At 45.4% G+C, this 25654-nt stretch overlaps 1 protein-coding gene across 1 annotated transcript in view; it reads right to left on the bottom strand.

Annotated features, from left to right (window-relative positions):
* Positions 1-1218: 1218 nt before the first annotated feature.
* Positions 1219-25654, bottom strand: part of LOC140410259 (NACHT, LRR and PYD domains-containing protein 12-like) — a 124440-nt gene continuing 100004 nt past the window's right edge. The window contains exons 12-15 of the mRNA XM_072498226.1: positions 19676-19846; positions 9039-9209; positions 3832-3999; positions 1219-2763 (exon numbers count right to left, since the gene is read on the bottom strand). Of these exons, the coding sequence (XP_072354327.1) occupies positions 2649-2763; positions 3832-3999; positions 9039-9209; positions 19676-19846 (625 nt within the window). The 3' untranslated portion in view covers positions 1219-2648. The remainder of the gene's footprint in view (positions 2764-3831; positions 4000-9038; positions 9210-19675; positions 19847-25654) is intronic.

A 25654-nucleotide genomic window follows, 5' to 3' on the forward strand; every position in this document is an offset into this window, starting at 1 on the left:
TGCATTGGCCGGAATTCTCCGGCTGTTGGGATTCTCTGTTTCTGCCAGCAGTGCTCCCCTGCCGAGAAACATGCAGTTTGGGAGTCTGAGAATCCCGCCCATTAATTCCTTACAGTATGGTGATTTAGTTTGACATTTCAAAGTTGTGGCTATTACATTTTACCATGTTTGGTAGTACATAACTTGAGTATTGCTGCACATACCTGGCTCTACGTCCCAGTGATTGGCGGATTATATCAAACAGCATCTCCCTTGCCAAACCCAACCAGACTGTGCTTGCACAACTCAATTATAGTGTCCAACATTAGTTGTAATTGTATGATGCCTATTGAACAATCCTGATTGTGCTAAGAATTACACTGAAATCTAATCTGAGACTGCCAGTCAAATTCAAGCTGTGGCTCATTTACTTATACATTTTTTCAACTGTCCAAAAGCTTAGGGTCCCAAGACAATGCCTTGATCAATAAGAGTCAACCTGCCCTGTTTGAATTTGAACAAAGCTGGGAAGTTAACTGGTCCATGCTGCATTCTCCATGGCAACATCTACACCAAGAGTTCACTCTTCGAGCAATGTCTTTGTTTGACTGTTATTGTTGAAAGACTCTTGTGAGCTTTAGTTTTAAGGAAAAAAAAAGATAGGGTGGATCTTACCAGAATCAGGCAAAGTGTCAGTTCTGGTGAGAAACCCGGTGAGAAACCCACCAGCGCTGGTGGGAAATCTCGCGGAATATTGAGCCTCTTTAACAATTTGTTTCCCCTGTGCTCATGGCGGTCTCCTGCTGATTCGCCCGCCCGGGGACAACTTAATCTCCACAATCAGTGGGGTGCTCCATATAAATGCCTCTCCATCAATTCCCAGAATTTGTTCTAGATCGATTCTTGAGATGCTGCCAGGAAGCCAGCACCACAATTCTCAGGGGGAACCCTGACCAAACACCTGGATGCTGTGCAGCAGGAGGGATGTCCTCTACCCACGGTCACGCAGACATACTTCCAGCAAGGTGACCACACGGCTGACAGGCAGTGGCAGCCTTAGTCAGTGACGGCTCACTGCAGAAGAGGATGGGCAGGAGTGCCGGAGGAAGATGAATGACCTTCGCGCGGCCAGTGTAAGTTTGTCTTCTGCATTCTCCCGCCGCATCATCTCTCACCCAGCCACCTCAGGTTGCCAATAGCTATCACGCAGCCCTCTCCCCCGCGCCCCCCCATCCCCAAAGTCACCCCCCAGTAGCTACTTCCACTCAAGTCCCATGAATGGCACACCTCAGCGCTATCTGAAATAGCATGAATCCCACATACACTCTCTCCATCTGTCTCATTGCAGGATAAATCCAAGCATAACAGGGCTTGTGCCAGCCGGAGTCATGCCTGAGCTCCGATGCCTCGCGTCCTTTGAGGAAAGAGATCTTGAGTTGACCGGAGAGGAGCAAGACCATGCCTGCGCAGAGGGTGAAGTGAGGGCAGCAGACAAAAGTGAGAACCCCCAAGACGCGCATTATTCAAGACTCACATAAGTAAACTTTGTGCCCCGTGATGCACTAACGCCATCTTCTTTCTCTTGCAGGGCAATCAGTCGACCTGCCAGAACCATCTTCACACCCCTTGGAAACCATGGACACATGCAACTCTGAGGGAGATTTCCCAACACCACCATCAAAGAGGGGTCACATTTTTTATCCGTAACCTCCACCAAAGCAGATACTCACTTCAGTGGAATTAGCTAGTAGGCAGGCTTCTGGTCACTCACTGGTGAGCACCTCACAATCGAAGACCTATAGCAGACGGAGGCTGGGACACCCCAGGGAACCAGCACTCGGAGGGATGCCTGAGCCCAGGACTCTGCTGAGCCCCCAGGCGAGGATGTACCCATAGGTCCAGTCATACCAGAGTTACTGGAACTGCAAAGACAGAATTGCAAGCATCAGGAAAGGATGACAGCATTTCTCCTCGGAATGCAAGGCTGACTGGAGGAAATCGATCTAACGGATAAGATGATGCATTCACTCCTATGAAATGAGCACTGCGAGGGCGATGTCTGCAGTGGAAACCTTGGTGCATACGGTGCACTTCCTGCCTGCTCCATAGCTCAGCTCCTGACTCCATGGCAGAAGGCATGAGCTTCAACAGCATGGTGCAGGCAGTTGGGAATCCTCGAGTGTTTGTGTCAGAGGACAGCGGAGTATTTGGATATCTCTCCACTATACCAGAACAAAGAGAGAATAAACAAACCACATCTGATGGGAAATGTAAAATAAAAAAAGAAATAATGTAATGTACAGCAGGTCCATCAGTATCTGGAAAATAGTTTCAAGACAATCGAGTTGGATCATAAGGAACCTGACCAAGATAATCAAACTGTTTTCTCTCTGATTAAATGCTGATGATCCTGCTCTGTTCTTATTGTCACTGGATGAGTGATCCAGAGACACACAGAGACAACCTCCAGGGTTGCGGGTTCGAATTCCACCACAGTCGATGGCAAAATTTGAATTCAATAAAAATCTGTATTGCTCTAAAAATCCATCTGGTTCACTGATGTCCTTTAGGAAAGGAAATCTGCTGCCCCTTCCCTGATCTAGCCGACATGTGACACCAGACCCACATTAACGTATTCGTCACTTAAATGCCCTAGTAGTTAACTCAGTTCAAGTCGAATAAATGCTGGCCCATCCAGAGACACCCACACTTAGTCCAGATCTGGATTTCTGCAGCAACTCCAGCTGTTGTATAACATTTGGACTGAACTGATTCTCCTGCAGTCTGAAACAGAAATTAAACAGGAAATAAACAGATTGAACTTAGTAAATAACAGGAGACTTGAGTTAATGGGACAAATCTTCTGGTTGCTTGATCGTCGGAGACTGGACATAACACTGAAGATGTGCATTGGGACTCTGTGGATGTCCTTACACACGGATCTACATGGGAATTTCTCCAGAGATTTAAACTTCTGTTCAGAAATTCCCCTGCTGCCCTGGAACCTGTGTAAATAGCTCTTGACTCTGAGATAGAGTAGGAGACTTGGGACAGATCGACAGGACTTCCCTGGATAGTTACCCAGGAAATGTTAGATATTGTAAAATCTGGTCTAATACCCCACACACTGACCACCACAGTAAACTGACCATCACCGGCCAAGCCAACCCTGATCCATCTCAACTACCCCCAACCTTCCTATCAACCCGACTACTGACCCCCTTGACCAACTCAGATTAGAATACAGTCTGACTCAACGACCCAGCGGTCTGACCATGCCATTGACCCATCCCCATTATCCCCGACCTGACTTCACTAACACCAAACCCCACTAACAGCACCAAATTCCACCGACCTGACAAGAACTCCCATCAACCCCCCCCCCCCACCCCCCCAACCACAACCTGATAGCCCACTGGTGCCCCAGACAATCCTCCAACTGCTCTCCCAATTCCCGAATAAACCATTCGATCCAACGCCACTATTCCCTCAGACACTCCCCGACCTGTGACAAAGTACTGACTCACCTACCCACCCCACCCACCAACCGATTCACTCAACCATTCACGAACAGTAATTAAAAAGCCAACCTTTAACTTTACCATATATCAGCTAGAGCTGTAAATCGTGGGCGTGCCCTCTCTTCTCCAACTCTACTCTGTTCCATTAGAGCGCCCCAGGGTCTCTGCACTGAAGATCCCAGAAGAAATATGCAGCAGTTTCAGGTTGGGAGAATCTGAAGTGCTCAGCTGCAATACGCTTATTATTGCTGCTGCTTGGACGATTCAGGCCAATTTATATTTTAAAATTTATCTTTTAATTATTACACAAATAATTAACAGAAATACTCACTGTATCCGCTCCAGACTACTGCAGGTCTGTATGAGGCGTCGGAGAGCAGGGACAGATTTATCTGTGAGGGAGTTTGATCCCAGGTACAGATCCGTTAGTGACTGGTTTGTACTGAGTCCGGATGCAAGATCCTCAGCACAAGAATCTGTGAAAGAGTTATGACCTAGACTGGAGATCAGAGGGAGAGAAATAACAGGAATTAGCATAAATTTAAATGTTTTAAGGAATGCCATTAATAGCAATAATAATGCACAGTATGAGGCATTCATAACTTGTATTTATATGGAAGGGACAAATGGTATCAAGACTGTGAATGAAATATCAATAGAATAAACTGGAAATACTGAGCAGGTCAAGCAAATATTTGTGAAGAGAAAAACAATTCAAGTTTGAGCTTTCATTAGGCAGCACGGTAGTACACAGTGGTTATCACTGTAGCTTCACCAGGGAACCAGGTTCGATTCCCGTCTTGGGTCACTGTCTGTGCGGAGTCAGCACATTGTCCTTGTGTCTGCGTGGGTTTCCTCCGGGTGCGCTGGTTTCCTCCCACGAATCCCGAAAGAGGTGCTGTTGGGTGAATTGGACATTCTAAATTTTCCCTCAGTGCACAGAATAGGTGCCAGAGTGTGGCAACTAGGGGATTTTCATAGTAACTTCATTGCGGTGTTAATGTAAGCCTACTTGTGACACTAATAAATATTAGTATTAGAACTGCATAAGTCATGAATTGACAGGTTTGAAGCAACGGTATTTGGGGGTGGGGAGTCGTGGAGTGGTGTGGATGGGGCCAGAAAAGGACATGGAATTGCAGTAATGACTAAATGGAAGATCGATCAACATAAAAGCACAAAATCCTTATGCCCTATCCTGGGTCATCGTTAGGGAGGGGCAGTAAGGTGGTGATTGTTTTGAGGAATGGAGTTTGGTGCCGATTGGAAGAGACTGGCAGAGACTGGCGTGTATCTTCCATAGGTGAGCAACAATGAAAATGTATATGCTTGTAGAAGAGAGCACACAATGTTAGAGAACAAGCCATTGAGAATGGTGGTGTCCAGATCTTTCCCTCCTTACATCAAAGAAATAGAAGTGCTGGAGCAGGGAGGGCTAATGCCACAGTGAATGGTATATGGAGCTGAGGGATTGAGAGGTCGAAAGAATGGGTTCAGTGAAGACTCAGGTGACCAATATCGTATTTGTGTGTCCATCATTGGTCTCAGAGGGTCTGAAGGATGTGCTTGAATGAGAACAGAATAATTAGGAGCAGCAAGGCCATTCAGATCCTTGAATCTGCTCCATCATTAGATAAGATCATGACTGATCTGATTGTGACTCCACTTTCCTGACAGTCCCCCGTAACCCTTGTTTCCCTTCTCAATAGAAAATCTATCTTAAGTTGTTCTCGAATATATTCAATGACCCTGCCTCCACTTGACTCTGGGAAAGAGCACTCCACAGACTAACGACAATCTGAAAAATAAACTTCACTTTATTGCAGTTCTAGTCTCTCCCACAAAGGGAAAAATTCTTTCGGCATCAAACTTGTCCAGTCCCCTCAGGACCTTGTGTGTTTCAATAAGATCATCTCTCAACCATCTGAACTCCAATGTGTACAGGCCCAATCTGCTCAAATTACATCAAAATAAACACCTTCATCCCAGGAAACAGTCGAGCGAACCTTCTCTGAAACTGGTTCTTGGGAAACACATCTTTCATTTCTACTCTATCCCGGCCCCTCGTGATTCTGTCTGCCACAATCAAGTCACACGTCAGCCGCCTCTGTTATGTGGAAAGCAATTCTAGCCTACCTAGTCCTTCCTCATAGTTGCAATTTTCCAACCCTGGCAATGTTCTTGTAAATCTCATCTCCACAGAGCAATTATACCCCCTCTGTAATGCAGTGACCAGAACTGTATGCAAAAATATAATTTTGGTCAAATCTTATACAGTTCCAGCATTAAATCCTTGTTTTTTCAAATCTATACCCCAACTAATAGAGGAAAGAAGACCATAGCCTTTTTTTTAACCATTTTATACACCTGTCCTGTCACCTTCAGGGACCCATGGGCATGCACTCAAAGGAACCTCACTTCTTCCATCCATCTCAATACCCCATTTATTGAATATTTCTTCGCATTGCTTGCCCTCCCAAATTGCATCACCTCACACTTCTCTGGAGCGTATTCAATTTGCCATGTTTGCGCCCACTCAACCAAACCATTGATATTATTCTGGAGTTCAAAGCGATTCCGCTCACTATCAACTGCATGGCAAATTTTTCCTTAATCTGAAAATTTAGTAAACATGCCTCCCACAGTTAAGTCCAAATCATTAATATATACAACAAACAAGAGACCCAACACTGAGCCCTGTGGAACGCCATTGAAAACCACTTTCCATTTTCTAAACATCCTTACCTTGTGTTTTCTGTCACTGAGATAATTTTGGATTCAACTCACCATATTTCCTGGATGCCACGGGCTTTTACGTTTTTGACTATTCTGTCATGTGGGACTTTGCCAAATTCCTTACTATGATCAATGTAAACCACATCTATAGCGCTATCCTCATCAATCTGTTACTTCCTCAAAAATTGAATTCTGTTAATAAGACACGACACCTCCACCCTATCCCTGTAACCCCACCCAACCGTTTTGGGCACTAAGGGCAATTCAGCGTGACCAATCCACCTGACCTGCACATCTTTAGACTATGGGATGAAACCGGAGCACCTGGAGGAAACCCACAGATAGGGGGAGAATGTGCAGACTCTGCACAGACAGTGACCAAGCGGGAATCGAACCTGGGACTCTGGAGCTGCGAAGCAACTGTGCTAACCACTGTGCTACCGTGCCACACACTATCTTGTCGCAGAATTCATTGTGATTATTTCCCCACTACCCAAGTAGCCTGACAGCCCTACAATTATTTGGTCTACCCTTTGAACCCTTTTTAAAAATTCACATGTCGACAGGTTCTCCTTTATGTATCTTTATGTTACTTCTCAAAACAAAGAGAAAATAACTCAGCCATACATGATTTTCCTTTCAGAAATGCTGACTCTGTCTGATTGAGTTATCATTTTCTAAAATCCTCCTATTACCGCCTTAATAATGGATTCTAGTACTTCCCCTGTAACAGGTGTTTGACTAAATTAGGCATGTGCACATCAACTCTTACCAACTTTTACAGATGCACCATAGAAAGCATCCTATCTGGCTGCATCACAGCCTGGTATGGCAACTGCTCGGCCCAAGTCCGCAAGAAACTTCAGAGAGTCGTGAACGCAGCCCAGTCCATCACACAAACCTGCCTCCCATCCATTGACTCCATCTACACCTCCCGATGCCTGGGGAAAGCGAGCAGCATAATCAAAGACCCCTCCCACCCAGCTTACTCACTCTTCCAACTTCTTCCATCGAGCAGGAGATACAAAAGTCTGAGAACACGCACAAACAGACTCAAAAACTGCTTCTTCCCCGCTGTTCCCAGACTCCTAAAAGACCCTCTTATGGACTGACCTCATTAACACTACACCACTGTATGCTTCATCCGATGCCGGTGCTTATGTCGCTACATTGTGTACCTTTTGTTGCCCTATTATGTATTTTCTTTTATTTCCTTTTCATTTCATGTACTTAATGATCTGCTGAGCTGCTCGCAAAAAAATACTTTTCACTGTACCTCAGTACACGTGACAATAAAGAAATCCAATCATTTCCTGCTTTCCGGCTCTGTCCTTTCTTGAATAGAGATGTTACATTAGTGATTTTCTAATCTACTGGGACCATTCCAGAATCGAGGGAATATTGGAAGATCATAACCAATGTATCTACTCTCTCTGCAGCCATTTCTTTAATTCGATGAAAGCGATCAAGTCCAGGGGTCTTGTTAACTTTTGGTTCTAATCGCTTCCCTCTTATCTTTTTCCTAGTGATGGTGATCATTTTGACGTTCCTCCTTTCCTTTTAACTATTGATTTTCAAGTATTCTTGTAATAGATTTTTTTCTTCTAAACTGAAGACAGACACAATATAGCTTTTCAACACTTGGGTTCAGAGCAGAAAGTCTGGATGGAGATTACGGAGGACCCGGGCAGCCGCCAGGCACATGGATGCAGTGTGGTAAAAGATGATGTGTTCTAGCAATGTGAGTGCAGTAATGTTCCACTTACAGTCTTTATCTGAATAAAGATGGAAGTGAAATTTGTAGAAAGTTCACCTCCACCCAGACACTGACAATGTCCAGGCAGGAGCACTGGCTCTCAGTGTCGCCTCAATCTCTCTGTAGAGTGTCCCGCCAGTCTTAGTTAACTCCTGCATTGTTGCCACTGAGTGGCCAAAATGCAGGGGGTATCCCTGTGGAGACATGATGGACAGTCTTAAGGCTAGTATGTGTGTTTGTTAGATGGGTGAATACAAGTGGGCATTTATTTGCTTTTAGGAGAGTATGCAATGTCAGGTGAAAACAAAACAACGGTAACAATTTCCATCATTCCATCGTGACGCCCATGAAAGCTGCGGCGATGGAACTGAGAGACTGGAGGTAGGGCAGGCAATCACTGATGGCGAGGTGGGTTGTGGAGCTGAGAAGGCAAGTGGCTGATAGAATGGACACAGGAGAGTCTTGGTGCCTATGTGTCCCTCACCGATCACTAAGTCTGAAGGACGTGTTATAGTGCCTCTAATCAATCTTCTCTATCACATGAATGGCTAATCTGACTGGGGAAAGGAGTGGTCGGGGAGACTTCGGTGGGTGGAGGATGCCATTATTCCCCCATCCGCAGCGCAAAATAAACTCTTCAAGTGACATCCCATTGCCATGACCAGGATTCAGAGTAAAAGCAGTGTTATTATAAATTGAAAACATTATCTTTGGCATTGAAAATAATGGACAGTGTTTTATTATTAAAGCAGTGCTCAAAATCTATTAAAAGGAAATACAGCAGCTGTTGGAAATCTGAAATAAGAACAGAATTTGCTGGAACAGCGCAGCAAGTCTGACAGCATACATGGAGAAAGAAACAGTGTGAAGGTTTCAAGTCCAGAGGAAGAAGCTTTGAATAAATAATTGGGACTCAAAACGTTAATTCTGTTTCTCTCACTATAGATGCTGCCATACCTACTGAGTTTTTCCAACAATTTCTACTCAAAATATATTGGGAGCTATCCAGTTCTTATAAACACAATCTCACACAGTCTGATACTTACTTCAGTTTCTGAATTTTACATTCCGGGTTCCCCAGAGCCACAGACAGTAGTTTCACTGATGACTCTCTCAGATTATTCCAACTCAGGTCCAAATCCGTCAGTGATCGATTTTTACCGAGAGCGGAGGTGAAATCCTCAGCACAATAATCAAGGAGGTTGGTATTATCCAGCCTGGGATCAGAGAGAGAAAAATGACAGGATTCAGAGTAAATTCACAGTATTTTAAAGAACACTCTTATTGACAATACAAATGTACAGTCGAGATATCCAGAAACACAACACACAAGTCTATAGAATGAAAATACTATTGAAGCTGTATGTCTGGAACATGAGTGGAATAAGCACAAGATACTCAGCAGGTGATTTGTGAATATAGAAACGGCTAGCCAAGTTCAATGAACATTCATTAGAACAGGAAATAAGCAGCAAATTAACAGGCTTGAAGACACAGGGAAAGAGGTGGGAGGAGGATGGTGTCATGGAAAAGAACAAAATGGAAATGGAGGAGTCATTGAATGAAAGAGGGATGATGGCCAAGATAAAAGCACAGGATCCCACTGTCCTTACCCTGAGTCACTGTGGAGGTGAATGGGATGGTCAGTGGTCCAGGAATGGAGTGTGTGATGGAGATGAAGATAATGGCTGTGATTTTACCGGAAGCTATGAAGTGCTAACATCGGGAGTGGAAGCGGGTGTTGTGACTATGTTGGCAGAATATACTGCCAGAGCTGGACAATTAACGGACAACCGGTCAGGTGGATGGAGTGCTCTGGGGAGATGATGGTGAGGGGCACCTCTCCACTCAGGAGCCCGGGCAGGAGAATTCCTCGTTCATATAATGAATGCTTGCATCATCTTAAAGGGAGGCAGCAGTACTTGCAAATGCAACAGCTCTGGAGGGACTGGAGAGTGAGTAAAGATCTGAAATGGTAGAAGGTGGATCAAAGGTAGTCCCTGATTCACCCATGCCTCCCTGGAGGATCTTTTCCAGGTTACGCAGACTCTGGGGGAGGTCCTATTACCACAGGATGAGAGAGGACAATCTGCATGTAAATCAAAAAAATTCTGGATGGAGATTACAAAGGATGTGAGCAGATCTGTTAAATGAGTCACCCAAGGATAAATGTCCCAATGTGTTCTTGCATCTATGTAAGAAGGATGGAAGTGAAATTGGTATCGAGTTCATTCCCATCCAGCCACGGGTAATGCCCAGGCTGCAGCATTGTTTGTCAGTGAGATGGCATCCTCTCTTTGGAGGGTCTCGTTCAGTCAGAGTTGACCCCTGCACTACCTTAAAATAAATTCTACGGGGGATGTGGGCTTTGCTGCCTTGGTCAGCATTTATTCCCATCTTAGTTGCCCTTGAGAAGGTGGTGATGACTTGCTTTCTTGAACTTCTGCAGTCCCTGTGGTGTAGGTACAGCCACAATGCTGTTAGGGAAGGAGTTCCAGGATTTTGACCCAGCGACAGTTAAGGACCAGCGATATATTTCTAATTGAGGGTGGTGACTGGGAGGGGAACGTCCTTTTGGTGATGTTCCCAGGTGTCTGCCGCTCTTGTCCTTCCAGATGGCAGTGATAGTGGGTTTGGAAGGTGCTGCCGAAGGAAAATTAGTGAGTGACTGCAGTGCATCGTGCAGATCGTACATGTGGCTGTCACTGTTCGTCGGTTAAGGAGGGATTGAATGTTTGTGGAAGGGGTAACAATCAAACAGGTTGCTTTGTCCTGGATAGTGTCGAGCTTCTTCAGTGTTATTGGAGCTGCACTCATCCCGGCAATTTGAAAGTATTCCATCACATTGCTGACTTGCGCTTTGTAGGTGGTGGTCAGGTTTTGGGGAGCCGCAGGATTCCAAGCTTTTGACCTGCCCTAATTGACCTGGAGAGGGCATTTAAGAGTCAGCCACATGTGGATCTGTAGTCATGTTTTCCAGACCAGGTATGATGGGAGATTTGCTTCCGTCAAGGGCATTAGTGAACGAGATGGGCTTTCATTACAAGTAACAATGGTTTCATGGTCTTCCATGAGGCTTTTACTTCCAGATTTTTATTAAATTCAAATTTCACCATCTGCCCTGGAGATATTCAAACCACAGACCCCAGAACATTACCCTGGGGCTCTTGATTACTAGTCCAGTGACAATACCACTACGCCACTGCTTTCACACTACCGCAAGTGCAAGGATACATACACTCAATAGAGACATGACGGACAGTTAGGCTGTTACCAGCATGGGCTAGTGTGTCTGTGATGCATGAGTAACAATGGAAATTGATGTGTTTGTAGGAGAGAGCAAACCATGTCAGGGAATGGGTCAAGAAGTGTGGCAGCATTGACCATGCCATCCTTATGCCAATGAAATATGATGAACTGCAGGAGGTGGATCTTGAAGCAGGAGGGACAATTCCTGAAAGGGAGATGGCACTGAAACTGAGAGAGTTATTGAATAGAGGGTCACAGGAGAGGCTCTGGCGATCACAAAACATAGTGCTTGTGTACCCACAATTGGTCATCGAGAGCAGTCTGAAGGAAGGGCAGGAATGCGCAATTGTTTTTCAAAACTCAAGGGGTATGAGACCGCGGCCGTGCACCTCTGAGGAAAAGGGGTAGCCCTGAAATTGCTAAAGAGGTGAATAGGCATAAGGTGCATAATTGCAGCGTGGCAAAAGGATCAATGTCCCGATGTGTTCTGGCCAGGTGAGTGCAGCATACAAGATTAAAATTACAGACATAAATGTGGCAAAGGGAGCACAGGGTATCAAGAAATGAACCCATACAGACGTTCCCAAGGCTGGAATTGAACTTGGGTTCTTGGCATTGTGAGGCAGCAGTGCTAACCACTGTGCCACCGTGCCTGCCTCAAGATGGGTTGTTACTTCTCCAAAAGAAATGGAATAAATTTAACGAAACATGATTTGCCTTTCAGAAAACCATGGGTGTGATTCAGAGGACTCAAGTTAAAGTTCGCTGTATGGCACATTTATTGGGGTGTTTCTCACCACCCGCAGAACCGAAAAGACCATGCTATTCAACGGCACTTTGACATTTCTTCTGGCTTCGGCAAGGAAACCCTTCCGAGGACACCTCAAGTCAGGTGAAGCACAGGCGAGCTGCCTTCTTGGGGACTGAAGTGCCATTTTAAAAGGCATCCCTGATCTTTTGACCACCCTCAGTACCTCCACCTCGGCCTCGTACCTCCCCGCTTCTCTTAACTTACCTCTTCCGGCCCGCCCTCACCCCCCCTATTTTGGGCAAGGCATCCCCAGTCCCAACCCCTGACACAGGGACCCAGCATTTGAGCACCCAGGCAGTGCCTGGGTGGCACTACCTTGGTGTCTGGGTGGCATGCCAAGGTGCCAGGCTGGCAGTGCCAGGGTAAACCCACCTAGTCCCCGACCTCCCCAGGGTCTCAACTTCCCAGGCCCCACAAAGTGCCATCAGGACTGGTTTACAACTTTGCGAATGAGTACCTAATGGCTCATTCTAGGGGCTGGTTTAGCACAGTGGGCAAAACAGCTGGCTGGAATGCAGAACAATGCCAGCAGTGCGGGTTCAATTCCTGTACCGGCTTCTCCAAACAGGCGCCGGAATGTGGCGGCTAGGGGCTTTTCACAGTAACTGAATTGAAGCCTGCTTGTGACAATAAGCGATTATTATTAGTTAAATATCCACGCCTGATTCTCACCCAGCAAGAGCGAGATTCGGATCGCAACGCGAGATTCCGTTGAATTTCACAAAACGTTTTGAACGTCACGAATCTCAATGCAGGCTCTCAGGAGATTCAACAGCCTTGTCCCGACATCAAATTGGGCACGACGAGGCTGCTGAATCGTGCCCCACGTTGACACAGCCTGCTTGCATTGTCATTTTCTAAAGCCTTTTTATTAGCTCCTCAATAATGGATTTTTGTACTTCCCCTGTGACAGATGATCGACTAACATACCTACCGTTTCTTGCTTTCCGTCTCAGTCTGTTCTTGAATAGAGATGTAACATTGGTGATTTTCTAATCCATTGACGCCATTCCAGAATCGGCGGAATTTTGAAAGATCACAACCGATGCATCTACTATCTCTGCTGAGTTTCAGGAAGGTTCAGGTCAGAATTTGTACAGTTTGATTCGGGTTCATAATAGGTTCTTTTAACTGACGGATTGGTTTTCCTTGTCAACAGCTGGTCCACAAGTCTCCTCGAGGATCGTGGCAAGAACCCAACTCTTTCCCATGGAGTAATTCTGGGCCAAGTCACAATGTGCGTGATTTAACATGCACAAAACAGTGCCTTTTTGGACGTGTATAGCAGCGCCGAGAATGACCCCAGTATCATACAGGATTCTGCTGTATTTTGGCCTCCGTGGGGAACCTCCCGCCGAGGCCGCCCTCACCTACTTCCTGCAATGATGACCTCAGCTCATCAGTGCAGGAAGAGATCGGGGCCCCATTTTTAAATGCCGCCCCAATCTATCGACGCCCCCTCGGAATCCTCCCCGTGGCCTGCGCAAACTTATTTCTTCGGGTTTCCTCGAGCACCCCTTCTGGTCCAATCCCTGGCATGGGTACCCTGGCACCCGGACACATTGGCAATGCTAAGGGGCTGGACTAACAGTGCCAAGGTGCCACCCTACCCAGAGCCCGACCACCCGGGAGCCTCCGATAGCCTGGGAGGAAGCCCCCACCCCAACCCCAGGTACCGTTACGCCTCTTCTACGTTTGTGTGGACCACTGCTAAAAGCACCATGGTGAGCACTAGAACCGTGTGCAAGAATTGCGTGCAGACATATTTCTATAAGTCTAATAGCTTATTGAAATATGTCAGGTCGTGACGTCTCGCAAGATCTCACTAAATCTCATGAGGCGCTCCGAGCGTCGCAAATCTCGCGAGAGCCTCGTCGTGTCACCAAGTCGGGCACGACGTGGCCATTAAACGGCTCCCAATATTTTGTTTTGGTTTCCTTGCAGTTCTATCTGACCTTGTTGTTTCTGTCGAACGACTTCCATCATCATCGGAGGTTTCAACAAGTCGAATGCTGAATGTAACTGTCTCTTCATCATTGACAATGCAAGAAAATGTTTTGTTGTTGAATGAGCAATATTTCTGTACATTAGTCAGAATTGATTTATAAATGTGGTAAATGATCCTTGTTCCCTGGTTGCCCTCAATGTGTGTTTCATGGTCTGAACATTCTGCTCGTCCATGCATAGCGGGATGATACGGTGCAGACATATGTCGTATACCGTTCTCTTTCAAGAAAGTTTCAAAATCTTGGGAGATGAATTGCAGTCAGTTATTGCTTACCAATTACTCAGGGAATCCAAATCTACCAAAGATTTCTCCTAACCTTACAATCATTTTTTCTGATGAAGTTGACTTCATTATGGTGATTTCTGGCCTTGGAATGAGCACCTACTGTTAATAGGAACTATGCCCTTCAAAAGATCCTGCGTAATTGCCGTGCACTGGTTGCAAAGCCTCTTCCGGCCATTCCTAAGGGTGCAGCGGTACCAACAATGGAAGGTTTCATACCTTTGTGCACAAAGAATACGTTACAGCTTTGTCCATCATTTCAGCATCCAATCCAGGCCACCAGAAATAGCCGCTCGCTATCTCTTTCACTCCACAATTCCTCAATGATCTTTGTGTAATTTGTTCAACACTTGTCTTCTCAATGGTGACGGAATGATCACTCTGAGCTCCCAAATAAGACAACCTGACTGCACAGATGACTCCAATCTTCTAGAGGAGTACAGTTTCAAGTCAGGGCTTGATTCAGAGGTCTTACCTCTTAGCAGCATATCTCTTACTTTGGAGAATATCGATCTCTGAGTATACTGCTGCACTTGTCCTGAAATAACAGGTGTACTGTCTACCCGTGCAAAGTAGAAGATACTTCCGCTCACACTATTTACTGACGAACGACTTAGTAGTAGCAATTGAGAAAGCCCAACTGTATTACAATGAATTGTCGATACTTGATGGTAGATGTATGTGCAGACAAAAGCAATGCCCGCCTCTGCAATCTGCTTGCTGCCATTGGTGGAATTCCTGTATATGGTCCAAAATTTGTGGTTAATGGCCCGTCAAAAGTGTGAACTTTCTCCCATACAGGAATTGGTGGAATCTCTTTACTCCAAAGATAGTCCCTCAGGCTTCCCTTTCACTTTGTGCGTAGTTACTTTCAGCTTTGCTCAATGTTCGCGAACCAAAGGTTTCTCTTCACCTGACGGCATGGGTGTGGAATAGCACAACTCCAACACCATAAGGAGATGTGTCACGTGCTAACTGTCGGGGTAGGTTTGGATCAACATTTGTAAGGACTTCAGGTCGGAGCAATGCCTCTTTGGCTTTAACAAAGTGTTGTTGCATTGATACGACCACCTACACTTCTGTTTTGGCACTACAGGTTATGCAACGGTTTAAAAATGGTAGCTAAATTTGGAAAAAAACTTCCGCAGTAGTTCAACCAGCCTAGGAAGGATGGTAACTGTTTACCATTCTGAGGTGGGGACGTTTCTGTGATAGTCTTAACCTTCAACGGAGATTAGTGAAGGCTTGTGGCGTCAATCACATGTCCCAAATATTCGACTGAAGACTGGAGTATTTGCTGGAGTTCTTGTGGACTCTCATCTTTAGTCTTCCAATCTTTGACGAGTTCTTTGTTGTCTTTACCAGTAACCAGGATGTCATCAAACAACACTGAACTCCACTTTTCCCACTCAAGATTTGGTTCATTGCTGTTTGGAACAATACCAGAGCTGATGTCATATCAAATGGCAATTTTGGCACTGAAACAAGCCTTTATGTATCACAACTGTCAGACTTTCTTCTGACTTCTGATCAACATTCATTTAGAAGCATGCTTAGCTTATGTCAATTTTGTTAAATTGTTGGCCTCCTGCCAATACTGCAATCAGGTCATGGATATGGGGTAGTGGGTATTGTTCCGCACACAATACAGGATTTAGAGTCACTTTGAATCTCAGAAAATCTGTACGGGTCTGTCCTTCTGAAGAACTGGTACTATGGGTGTGGCCCATCCACTATTCACAAGTTCCAAGACTCCAGTCCTCCCCAGTCGTTCCAAGTCAGCCTCTACTTTTGGCCTGATAGTGCGGGGTACTGATCTTGCCTTCAAGCATTTTGCGTGGCTTCCTTCATCTTCAATTAAAATGTGATGCCTTTCATGCTTCCCTGTCCTCCATCAAACACAACAGTGTGTTTCTTCAGAATTTCTGAGAGGCCTGACTCTGCATTAGTCATCAGGTTGACTTCAGCCCAATTTAGTCGAATCTTTCGGAACCATGTTCAACTCATCAATGCTCGATAATTGCCCTTCACTATGTGTAAAGACAAATCCATCACGTTACACAGCTACGTCAGTGGGGCCCTTCAGTGGAACCACTTCAGTGCATGTCTTGAGCAGTATTCATGAAGATGGCAAGTGATTGTGTCTGAGATTTTCCTTGGTAGACTATCTCTGGCATCAGCGAGACTGCTGCCCCAGTGTTAACATCCATGCTTACTGGCTGTCCTTCCAGAAGGACAGTCCTTCCAGAAGGCTGTCCTTCTGCTACGTTCTATTCGTAGCAGCGGCAATGGCTAGCACATTCAGTAATAATCTATCTTCAGACTGCGAGTTGCTTCATTTCTTCGTTGCACGGCATGATCATTTCTTCATTTGTTCTATTTACATGCTGTTTCGATTTGTTCTGTATTATTATTTTTGCTCACTGCTTGCTTTTTCTTCCAGCAGGCATGCTTGATGTGGCCTCTTTTGCCAGATTCTGCATTCCAATATCCTTGCACCAGCGTCCCGCAGCTGAATGTCCTGACTTTGCACATCGATGAAAATATGGAGTGATGAAGCTCCTATGTTGAGCATTTTGACTGTTTTGAAGGAAACAAAGTAGCAGAAAATATTACGGTGCCCACATTCCTTTTGAGGACCAAGGATCGATTCAGAAGGGGAAAATAGAGTACAAGACTAAATTGCAGAAAACATAAAAAACGGACTGTAAACGTTTTGTGTGTATAAATTGTAAACGTTTCATAGTGTATAGCTATGCAAAGAGGAAACAATCCATGAAAATAAATATAGGTCCCTTATAGTCAGAAACAGGGGAATTTATAGAGCGGGATAAAGAAATGGCTGGCCAACTAAATACATACCTTGTTTCTGTCTTCACAAAGGAGGACACAAATAAGATAACAGAAATGTTTGGGAACACAGGGTTTAGAGAGGAGGAGGGACTGAAGGAGATCAGTATTAATGGAAAAAATAGTGTTGGGAAAATTTGTGGGATTGAACCGCTAAATCCCCAGGGCCTGATAAACTACATCCCAGAGTACTTAAAGAAGTGACCTGAGAAATAGTGGATGCATTGGTGGTCACCTTCCAAGATTCTGTAAACTCTGGAACAGTTCCTACAGATTGAAAGATAGCTAATGTAACCTCAACATTTAAAATGGGTGGTATACCAGTAAGCTGGACATCAGTTGTGACAAAAATTCAAGAATCCATTCTCAAAGATTCTATGGGAATGCACTTGGAAAACAATGGCAGGATTGGACAGAGTCAGCCTGAATTTATCAAAAGGAAATCATGTGGCTTATTTGGACTTTCAGAAGGCTTGACAAAATCCCACCGAAGAGATTAACATGTGAAATTAAATTGCCTGGGATTAGGGGTAGTGTATTGAGATGGATAGAAAACTGGTTTGCAGACAGGAAACAAAGACTAGGAAATAAACTGGTGTTTTTCTTAATGGCAGGCAGTGACTAGTGGGTACCATAAGGGGATCAGGGGTTATGGGGAGAAGGCAGGAGAATGGGGATGAAAAACATATTCGCCATGATTTAATGGCGGAGCAGACTCAATGGGCGGATTGACCTAATTCTGCTCCAATGGTCTTATGGGATCGGTGCTGGGACCCTAGCTATTCACTATATATTATTAAAGATTTAGATGAGGGTACTAAATGCAATATCTCCAAATTTTCAGATGACACCAAGTTGGATGGGAGGGTGAGCTGTGAGGAGGATGCAGAGATCCTTTAGGGTTATTTGGACAAGTTGAGTGAATGGGCACATGAATGGCAGATGCAGTATAATTTGGATAAATGTGAGGTTATCCACTTCGTAGCAGAAAGGTAAAGACAGATTATTATCTGAACTGCCAGAAATTAGAAGGGGAGAATGTGCAACAAGACGTGGGTGTCCTTGTACACCTGTCAATGAAGGTAAGTATGCAGGTGCAGCAGGCAGTAAAGAAGACAAACGGTATGTTGGCCCTCATAGCGAGATGATTTGAGTACAGGAGCTGGGATGTCTTCCTGCAATTAAACAGGGCCTTGGTAAGGCCACACCTGGAATATTGTGTGCAGTTTTGGCTTCCTTTTCTGAGGAAGGACGCTCTTGCTCTAGAAGGAGCGCAGCAAAGGTTCACCAGACTGTTTCCTGAGATAGCAGAACTGATTATCGGTTAGGATTGTATTCGCTGGAGTTCAGGAGAATGAGGAGGGATCTCATAGAAACCTATAAAAGTCGATCAGGACTTGACAGGATAGATGCAAGAAGGATGTTGCCAATGGTGGGGGTGTCTAGAACCTGGGGGTCAGTCTGAGGATATGGGGTAGATCGTTTAGGACAGAGATGAGGAGAAATTTCATCACCCAGAGAGGGGTCAGCCTTTGGAATTCACTACCCTAGAAAGTAATGGAGGCCAAAACATTTTATGATTTCAAGAAGCAGTTAGATATAGCACTTGGGGTGAAGGGGGTTAAAGGATATGGAGGTGGGGGTAAGGGGCGGGAGGAGATCAGGCCATTGTGGTGGATGATCAGCCATTATCACAATGAATAGCGGATTAGGCTCCCGCACCCCACTCCTATTTTCTATGTTACTCGTCGAGTGACATCCCACAGCCTGGGGACCAGTTAGAAAAATAACAGGATTCAGAGTAAAAGCATAGATTCATCGAAACCCAGCACAGGTCGTCATTCGGTCCATCGGGTCTGCCCCAACCCTCTGAAAGAGCACCCGACCTAGGTCCACTCACCAGCCCTTTTGCAGTAACCCCAACTAGCTGTTGGACACGATGGGGCAATTTAGAATGGCCAATCCACCTATCTTTGGAGTATAGGGGGGAAACCGGAGCACCCGGAGGACACATGCATACAAGGGGAGAAAGTGCAAACTCCACACAGATATTCACCCAAGGTGGAAATCGATCCCAGATCCTTGGCACTATGACGTAGCAGTGATAACCACTGTGCCTCCGTGCTGCAGTTTTCTTTTCAATTACATTGTCATGGATAATAACGGACAGTGTTTTGTTATTAAAATAGTGCCCAAAATATACTAATGGCAAAATACTGCAGATGCTGGAAATTTGAAAACAAAATCTGAAAATTCAGCAAAATCTGAGCAGGTCTGACAGCAGCTGAGGAGAGAAAACAGTTAACATTTCGAATCTATGAGAAGATGCTCTGTATAAGTTATACGGATTCAAAAAGTTAATTCTGTTTCTCTTTCCACAGATGATGCCAGACATGCTCAGCTTTTGCAGCAATTTCTGCTCCAAATATATTGTCAGATACTCAGGTATTCTGAACACAATTTGACAATAGTCTAGTGCTTACTTTAGTGTCTGTATTCTACATTCCGGGTTCCCCAGTGCCACAGACAGTAGTTTCACTCCTGAATCTCCCAGATTATTGTGACTCAGGTCCAAATCCGTTAGTGACTGGTTTATACTGTGAGTGGAGGCGAGATCCTCAGCACAAAAACCTGTGAGAGTATTATGATCCAGCCTGGGAATTGAGAGGGAAAAATAATAGGAATCAGGGTAAATCAACAGCCTTTTCAAGAACACCATTATTGTTCATAAATGTAATGTGAAACAGTCATAAAACACCAACTCCATATATACAGAAGGAAAATACAATTGATGCTGGAATACGAGTAGAATAAGGACAGAATGCACAGCAGGTCAGGCAGTATTTCTGAAGACAGGGACAGATAACTATTTAAGTTCGATGAGCTTCATTAGACTGGGAAGAAGCAGTGAATTAACAGATTTGCTGACACAGGGAGACAGGTGAGGGGAGGATGGGCCATGAAAAATAAAGAACAAAATGGAAATGCTGGGGTGATTATATGATTAAAGGACAATGGCCAAGAGGAGAGCACAGGATCTCCATGTCCTTACGCTGAGTCACTGTGGAGGGACACATGATGGTCAGTGGCTAAGGAATGATGTTTGTGGGGGTCTGAAGATAACGGCTGATTTTACAGGAAGCTGTGAAGTCCTAACATCAGGATTGGAAGCGGTTATTGTGGCTGTGTGGGCAGACTGAATGGCCAGAGCCGGTCAATTAACGCTGAATGGATAGGTGGAGGAGGGGGTGCGCGATTGGTCTGGGGAGGTGCAAATGTCTGCTCAGAAGCCTGGGCAGGGGAAGCCTTCATCAGGCACTGCTTGTGTCATCTTTAAAGGGAGGTAAGCATGATTTGCAAATGCAGCGGCTCTGGAGGGAGCAGAGAGTGAACAAAGACCTGAAATGGTCGAAAGTAGAGAAAGGGTAGCCCCCCCCCCCCCATTCACACAGGCCTCTCTGGAGGATCTATTCCAAGCTGCCCGGGTTCGAAGGGAAGTGCTATTCCCTCAGGACTTGGAGATGAGCTGCAAGTAAATCCCAGAAAGTTTGAATGGAGATTGCCAAGGAGTTGAGCAGACCTGGTAAACATGGTTGCAGTGTCGCCAAGGATAAATGTTCTCATGTGTTCTGACACATATGTGACGAAAAATAAAAGTGAAATTGATCGAATTTTCATTGCCAACCAGCCACTGGCAATCCCCATCGCAACAGCATTGGTTGTCAGAGAAATGTCAGCCTTGCTGTGAGGGCCCCAGTCACTCAGAATTGACTCCTGCACTATCGCAACTGTGTTGATGTATGCAGGGGACCTCCATATGGAGACATGATGGACAGTCAGGCTCTCACCAGCATAGTGTGTGTATGCGATGTGCGTAACAAAGGAAACTGATGCGCTCGTAGAAGAGCAAACAACGTCAGGGAATGGGTCAAGAAATGTGGCAGCATTGACCTTGCCGTCCTGAAGCCAATTAAACATGAAGCACTCCAGCTGGGAGATCCTGAAGAAGGACGGAGAATCCCTGAAAGGGAGATGGAACTGAAACTGATATTTGGTCACAGGAGAGCCCCTGGTGACCAGAAAGCGTAATCCTTGCGTGTCCATTACTGGTCAAAGAGAGTGTTCTGAAGGAGGGGATGGAGTGCGTGTTGCCATCTAAACACTCTTCTCTCTCTCTCTCATAAAATCAAAGGTTGTAGTGACTGTGGGATAGCCGTCCATCTCGGAGCAGAAAGGCAATCCCAAGATTGCCAAAGAGGTGATTAGACGTGCCGTCCATGGTTTGTGTGGAGAAAGGATGAGTTGTTCTGATCAGGTGAGTGCAGCACACAATGTTAAACGTCCAGCCTTATGTGTGACTAAGGGATCACAGGATATCAAGGAATAAGACAAGACATTGGCGACATTCAGATTTTAATAGCGTAATGAGGCACTGGCACTGGAGGCTGGGTAAGTAAACACCGATGGTGAGATGGATTGTGCAGCTAAGAGAATGAGTGGGCAACGGATGAACACTGGAAAGCTTGGCATGAACAACAAAGATAGTGCTCATGTGTCCATCACTGGTCACACAGAGCGGTCTGATGGAAGTATTGGATGTGTAGTGCCCTCGTATTTCTCCTTCCTCTTTTACAAACCGAGGGCTGCTGCGACCGGGGACAGCTGTCCACCTCGGAAGCAGGGATGACCTCAGAAAGAAACTTAGGAGACTGCACTGCCACATTACTCCACCTCGATTTCCACCAGTGTAAATACCATCATCTCGCTGGGTAGTCGCACGCTATTAGCAAAAGGTTCACAATCTCGGGTGCACAGCATAAAGACACCCAAACAGCTGATGGGGGCAGCAAAATCTGTGGTTACTAACACCCCTGAGGACTGAGGAGGACAGGGCAATGCCAAGCTTCAGGTTGGTAACCTGTCACCAGAGACTTCAACAAAGCAGCAGATGCTGAAGTTGTATGAAACAATTATAGATTTTCTTTTCCCACCGAAGGACAGGAGTGCACCAGACTTTTTGACAAATTTATATACAGGATGTGGACATTACCCATTGTTAATTGCCCTGGAGAAGGTAGTGGTGAGCTGCGTTCTAGAACCGCTGCACTCCAGTGCTGTTAGGGAGGGAGTTCCAGGATTTTGACGCTGTGACAGTGAAGGAAAGGTGATTTTATACAAGTCAGGATGGTGAGTGACGTGGCGGGGAACAAACAAAGAACAAAGAACAAAGAAATGTACAGCACAGGAACAGGCCCTTCGGCCCTCCAAGCCCGTGCCGACCATACTGCCCGACTAAACTACAATCTTCTACACTTCCTGGGTCCGTATCCTTCTATTCCCATCCTATTCATATATTTGTCAAGATGCCCCTTAAATGTCCCTATCGTCCCTGCTTCCACTACCTCCTCCGGTAGCGAGTTCCAGGTACCCACTACCCTGCCACCAGGAACTTCCTGGTGGTGGTGTTTCGATGTGTCAGCTGCCCTTGTTCTTCTAGATAGTAATGGCTGTGGGTTTGGAATGTGCAGCATTATGAAAAATTGGTCTTAATGCATTAAATCTGGAATTGAAAACAAATTGCATTTAAATTTCAACAATGAATTCATGTCATCTGGACATTCACCTGAGACTCCGGATTACTAGTCCAGTGACATTACCACTGTGACACTGTCTCCCATTCATCCAGCATTAATTCGTAAATCCAAATGGGGAGCCTGAAAAGGTTGGAATTTCCTCAATACATGGACATCGTGGCAGTTTCCTGGGAACCAAGCACTGACAAAAAAGATCCATTTACAGTTGTCACAGACCTATTTGTACATTGAGCGACTGAAAATCATTCCTGTTGATGAAGTTTGCTGCTTTCCCTGTGGGAGCCTGGATGGCCTTGTGCATGTAATGGTTGACATTCTTCAACTGAAGGAATCCAACGGTGGCCCCGAAACCCTCAGCCTGAGAGTGTGGATCAGAGTTAATATTCTTGCATCGGATGGTCCGCTTGAAGAAAGCACTGATGACCATCTTGATGCAGTGAACAGTAACAGACTGGGAGATTCCACAGATATCGCCAGGACATCTTTGGAATGTTCAAAGGCAGAGTGAATAAGGGCCATAACAAATAGCTGCACTGCCCTTTCCAGTCTAACTCACTGCCCCTTTATTCCGCACACAGAAGTGCCATGATGGTGAGGCTATTCAACCAGAGTGCCTCCACTATGCCAGCCAGATTTGTCTTTGTGCCAAACTGATACTGAATATGGTCATTGTCTGGCATTCGTGGGGTGCAAATTTTATTTGCCAGTTTTAAGGACAAGCTTTAATATTGTCCAGGTCCTGCTGCCTTTGAACTTGGACTGCTTTAGTATCTGAAGAATCATGAATGCTGCGGAACATTGTGCAACCATCAACGAACATCCCCAATTCTGACCTCATGATGTAAGGAAATCCACAGATGGATTAACGAAAGATGGTTGGGTCGAGGGCACAACGCCGAGTAACTCCTGCAAAGCGATCCTGGGACTCCTGGCCTCCAACAACCACAACATGTTCCTTTGTGGTCGGTATAGCTCCAAAGGAGAGTTTTTCCCGACTCCCATTGACTTTAGTTTTGCCAGACCTCCTCGATGGATCTCTGTCAAATGCAGATGTCCAGGACTGCCACTCTCATCTCACCTGGAGAATTCAGCTCTCTTATCCATGTTTCAACCAATGCCGTTATAAGCGTAGGAGCTACTTGCCCTGAACTGAGTGCGAGTGAGCAGATTATTATTCTCAACACGCTTTGTAACACCTTCTATCACTTTGAAGATGATTGCGAGAAGGCTGTTGAGCTGGTAATTTGTCATACTGATATACTTGGGCAGTTTCCCACATTGGGTTGATGCAGTATTGTAGCTGTCTTGGAACATGGTTAAGTGCACAGAGAGATGTTCAATACTTTTTCAGTACCATTGTTGGTATGTTGTCAGGTCCACAGCCTTGGCAGCATCTGGTACCTTTAGCCATTTCTTGTTGTCATGTGAAGTGAATCAAATTGACTGAATATTGGCATTTGCCATGCGAGGACCTCAGGAGGAGACAAAGAATAGTCATCCTGGTTAGCATTGCTGCCTCACGGCGCCAAGGTCCCAGGTTCGATCTCGGCTCTGGGTCACTGTCCGTGTGGAGTTTGCACATTCTCCCCGTGTCTGCATGGGTTTCGTCCCCACAACCCAAAGATGTGCAGGGTAGGTGGATTGGGCATGCTAAATTGCCCCTTAATTGGAAAAAATAAATTAGGTAACCTTAAATTAAAAAAAAAAGAATAATCATCCACCTGACACTGGTGGAAAATGTTTACAAATACTTCAGCCATGTCGTATGTACTAATGTGCTGGGCTCCTCCATCACTGAAGATGGGGATATTTGTGGAGGCAGCTCAGAATTGTTTACATGCCCACTACTATTCATAACTGGAATCGGCAGTACTGTGGAACTCTGATCTGACCTGTTGGTTCATTTTGAGTAGAAAAGTCATGGTGCAGAACGAGGCCATTAAGGCAATAATGTCTGCACCAGCAAAAAAAAAAAGAGGAAAAAGAACCTAGCCTCTCTGTGTACATGGTCCAAGCCAGTCTGGGACTCCTGTACAGTCACGGTTGAGTGGCCACATGAAGGAGTCATCCTGATGGAGGCATGATGGACAGTCAGGTTAGTATGTGCGTCTTAGATGGGTGGATAAAAGTGGAAAAACAAAAAAGGCTAGTCAGGGAAAAACAAAAAAGGCTAGTTTAATAAGGAGATGGGGAGCCCACACCAAGTAAAATACGAAACAAAGTTTTAAGTTACAGAAAAAGATATGTGCGCTACCCAGTAAATCCCTCCCGGGTTCATGCTGAAACAGACATTATATACATGGGTGAGTTGAGATACCCCACCCCTAGCGGGGGAGCTCGTGAGCATGGAGAAGAGAAGCATTCCCACCCCGTAGATTTCATGTGAGGTATTACTGGTAGCAGTGTCTATTATTCCATCCTCATGCCCATGAAAGCAGAGGTCATGGAGCTGGGAGACCTGAAGGTAGAGCAGGCAATCACTGATGGTGGGATGGACTGTGGAACTGGGAAAAGGAGTAGCTTATAGAATGGACATAGGAGAGTCTCTGGTGATCTCAAAACACAAATCCTGTATGGCCCTCACTGGTCACATTGAGTATGTCTAAAGGATGTGTCAGATTGCTTCTCATCATTCTTATCACCTATAAGACTGCTCTGACTGGGAAACAGCCGTCTGCCTCTGAGAAACTGAGAAGGAGTGGGTGAGGGAGGGAAACTTCAGGGGATGCACAATCACATTATTCCCTGCACCTACTCAAAGCAAAATATCCGCTTCAACTGACATCCCATACATTGGAGAGCAGTTAGAAAAGTAACAAGATTCAGAACAAAAGCAGCTTTCTTTTAAACTGAATACATTATCACTGG

Source organism: Scyliorhinus torazame, chromosome 4 (assembly GCF_047496885.1).
Source record: "Scyliorhinus torazame isolate Kashiwa2021f chromosome 4, sScyTor2.1, whole genome shotgun sequence".
Taxonomy (NCBI): Eukaryota; Metazoa; Chordata; class Chondrichthyes; order Carcharhiniformes; family Scyliorhinidae; genus Scyliorhinus; species Scyliorhinus torazame.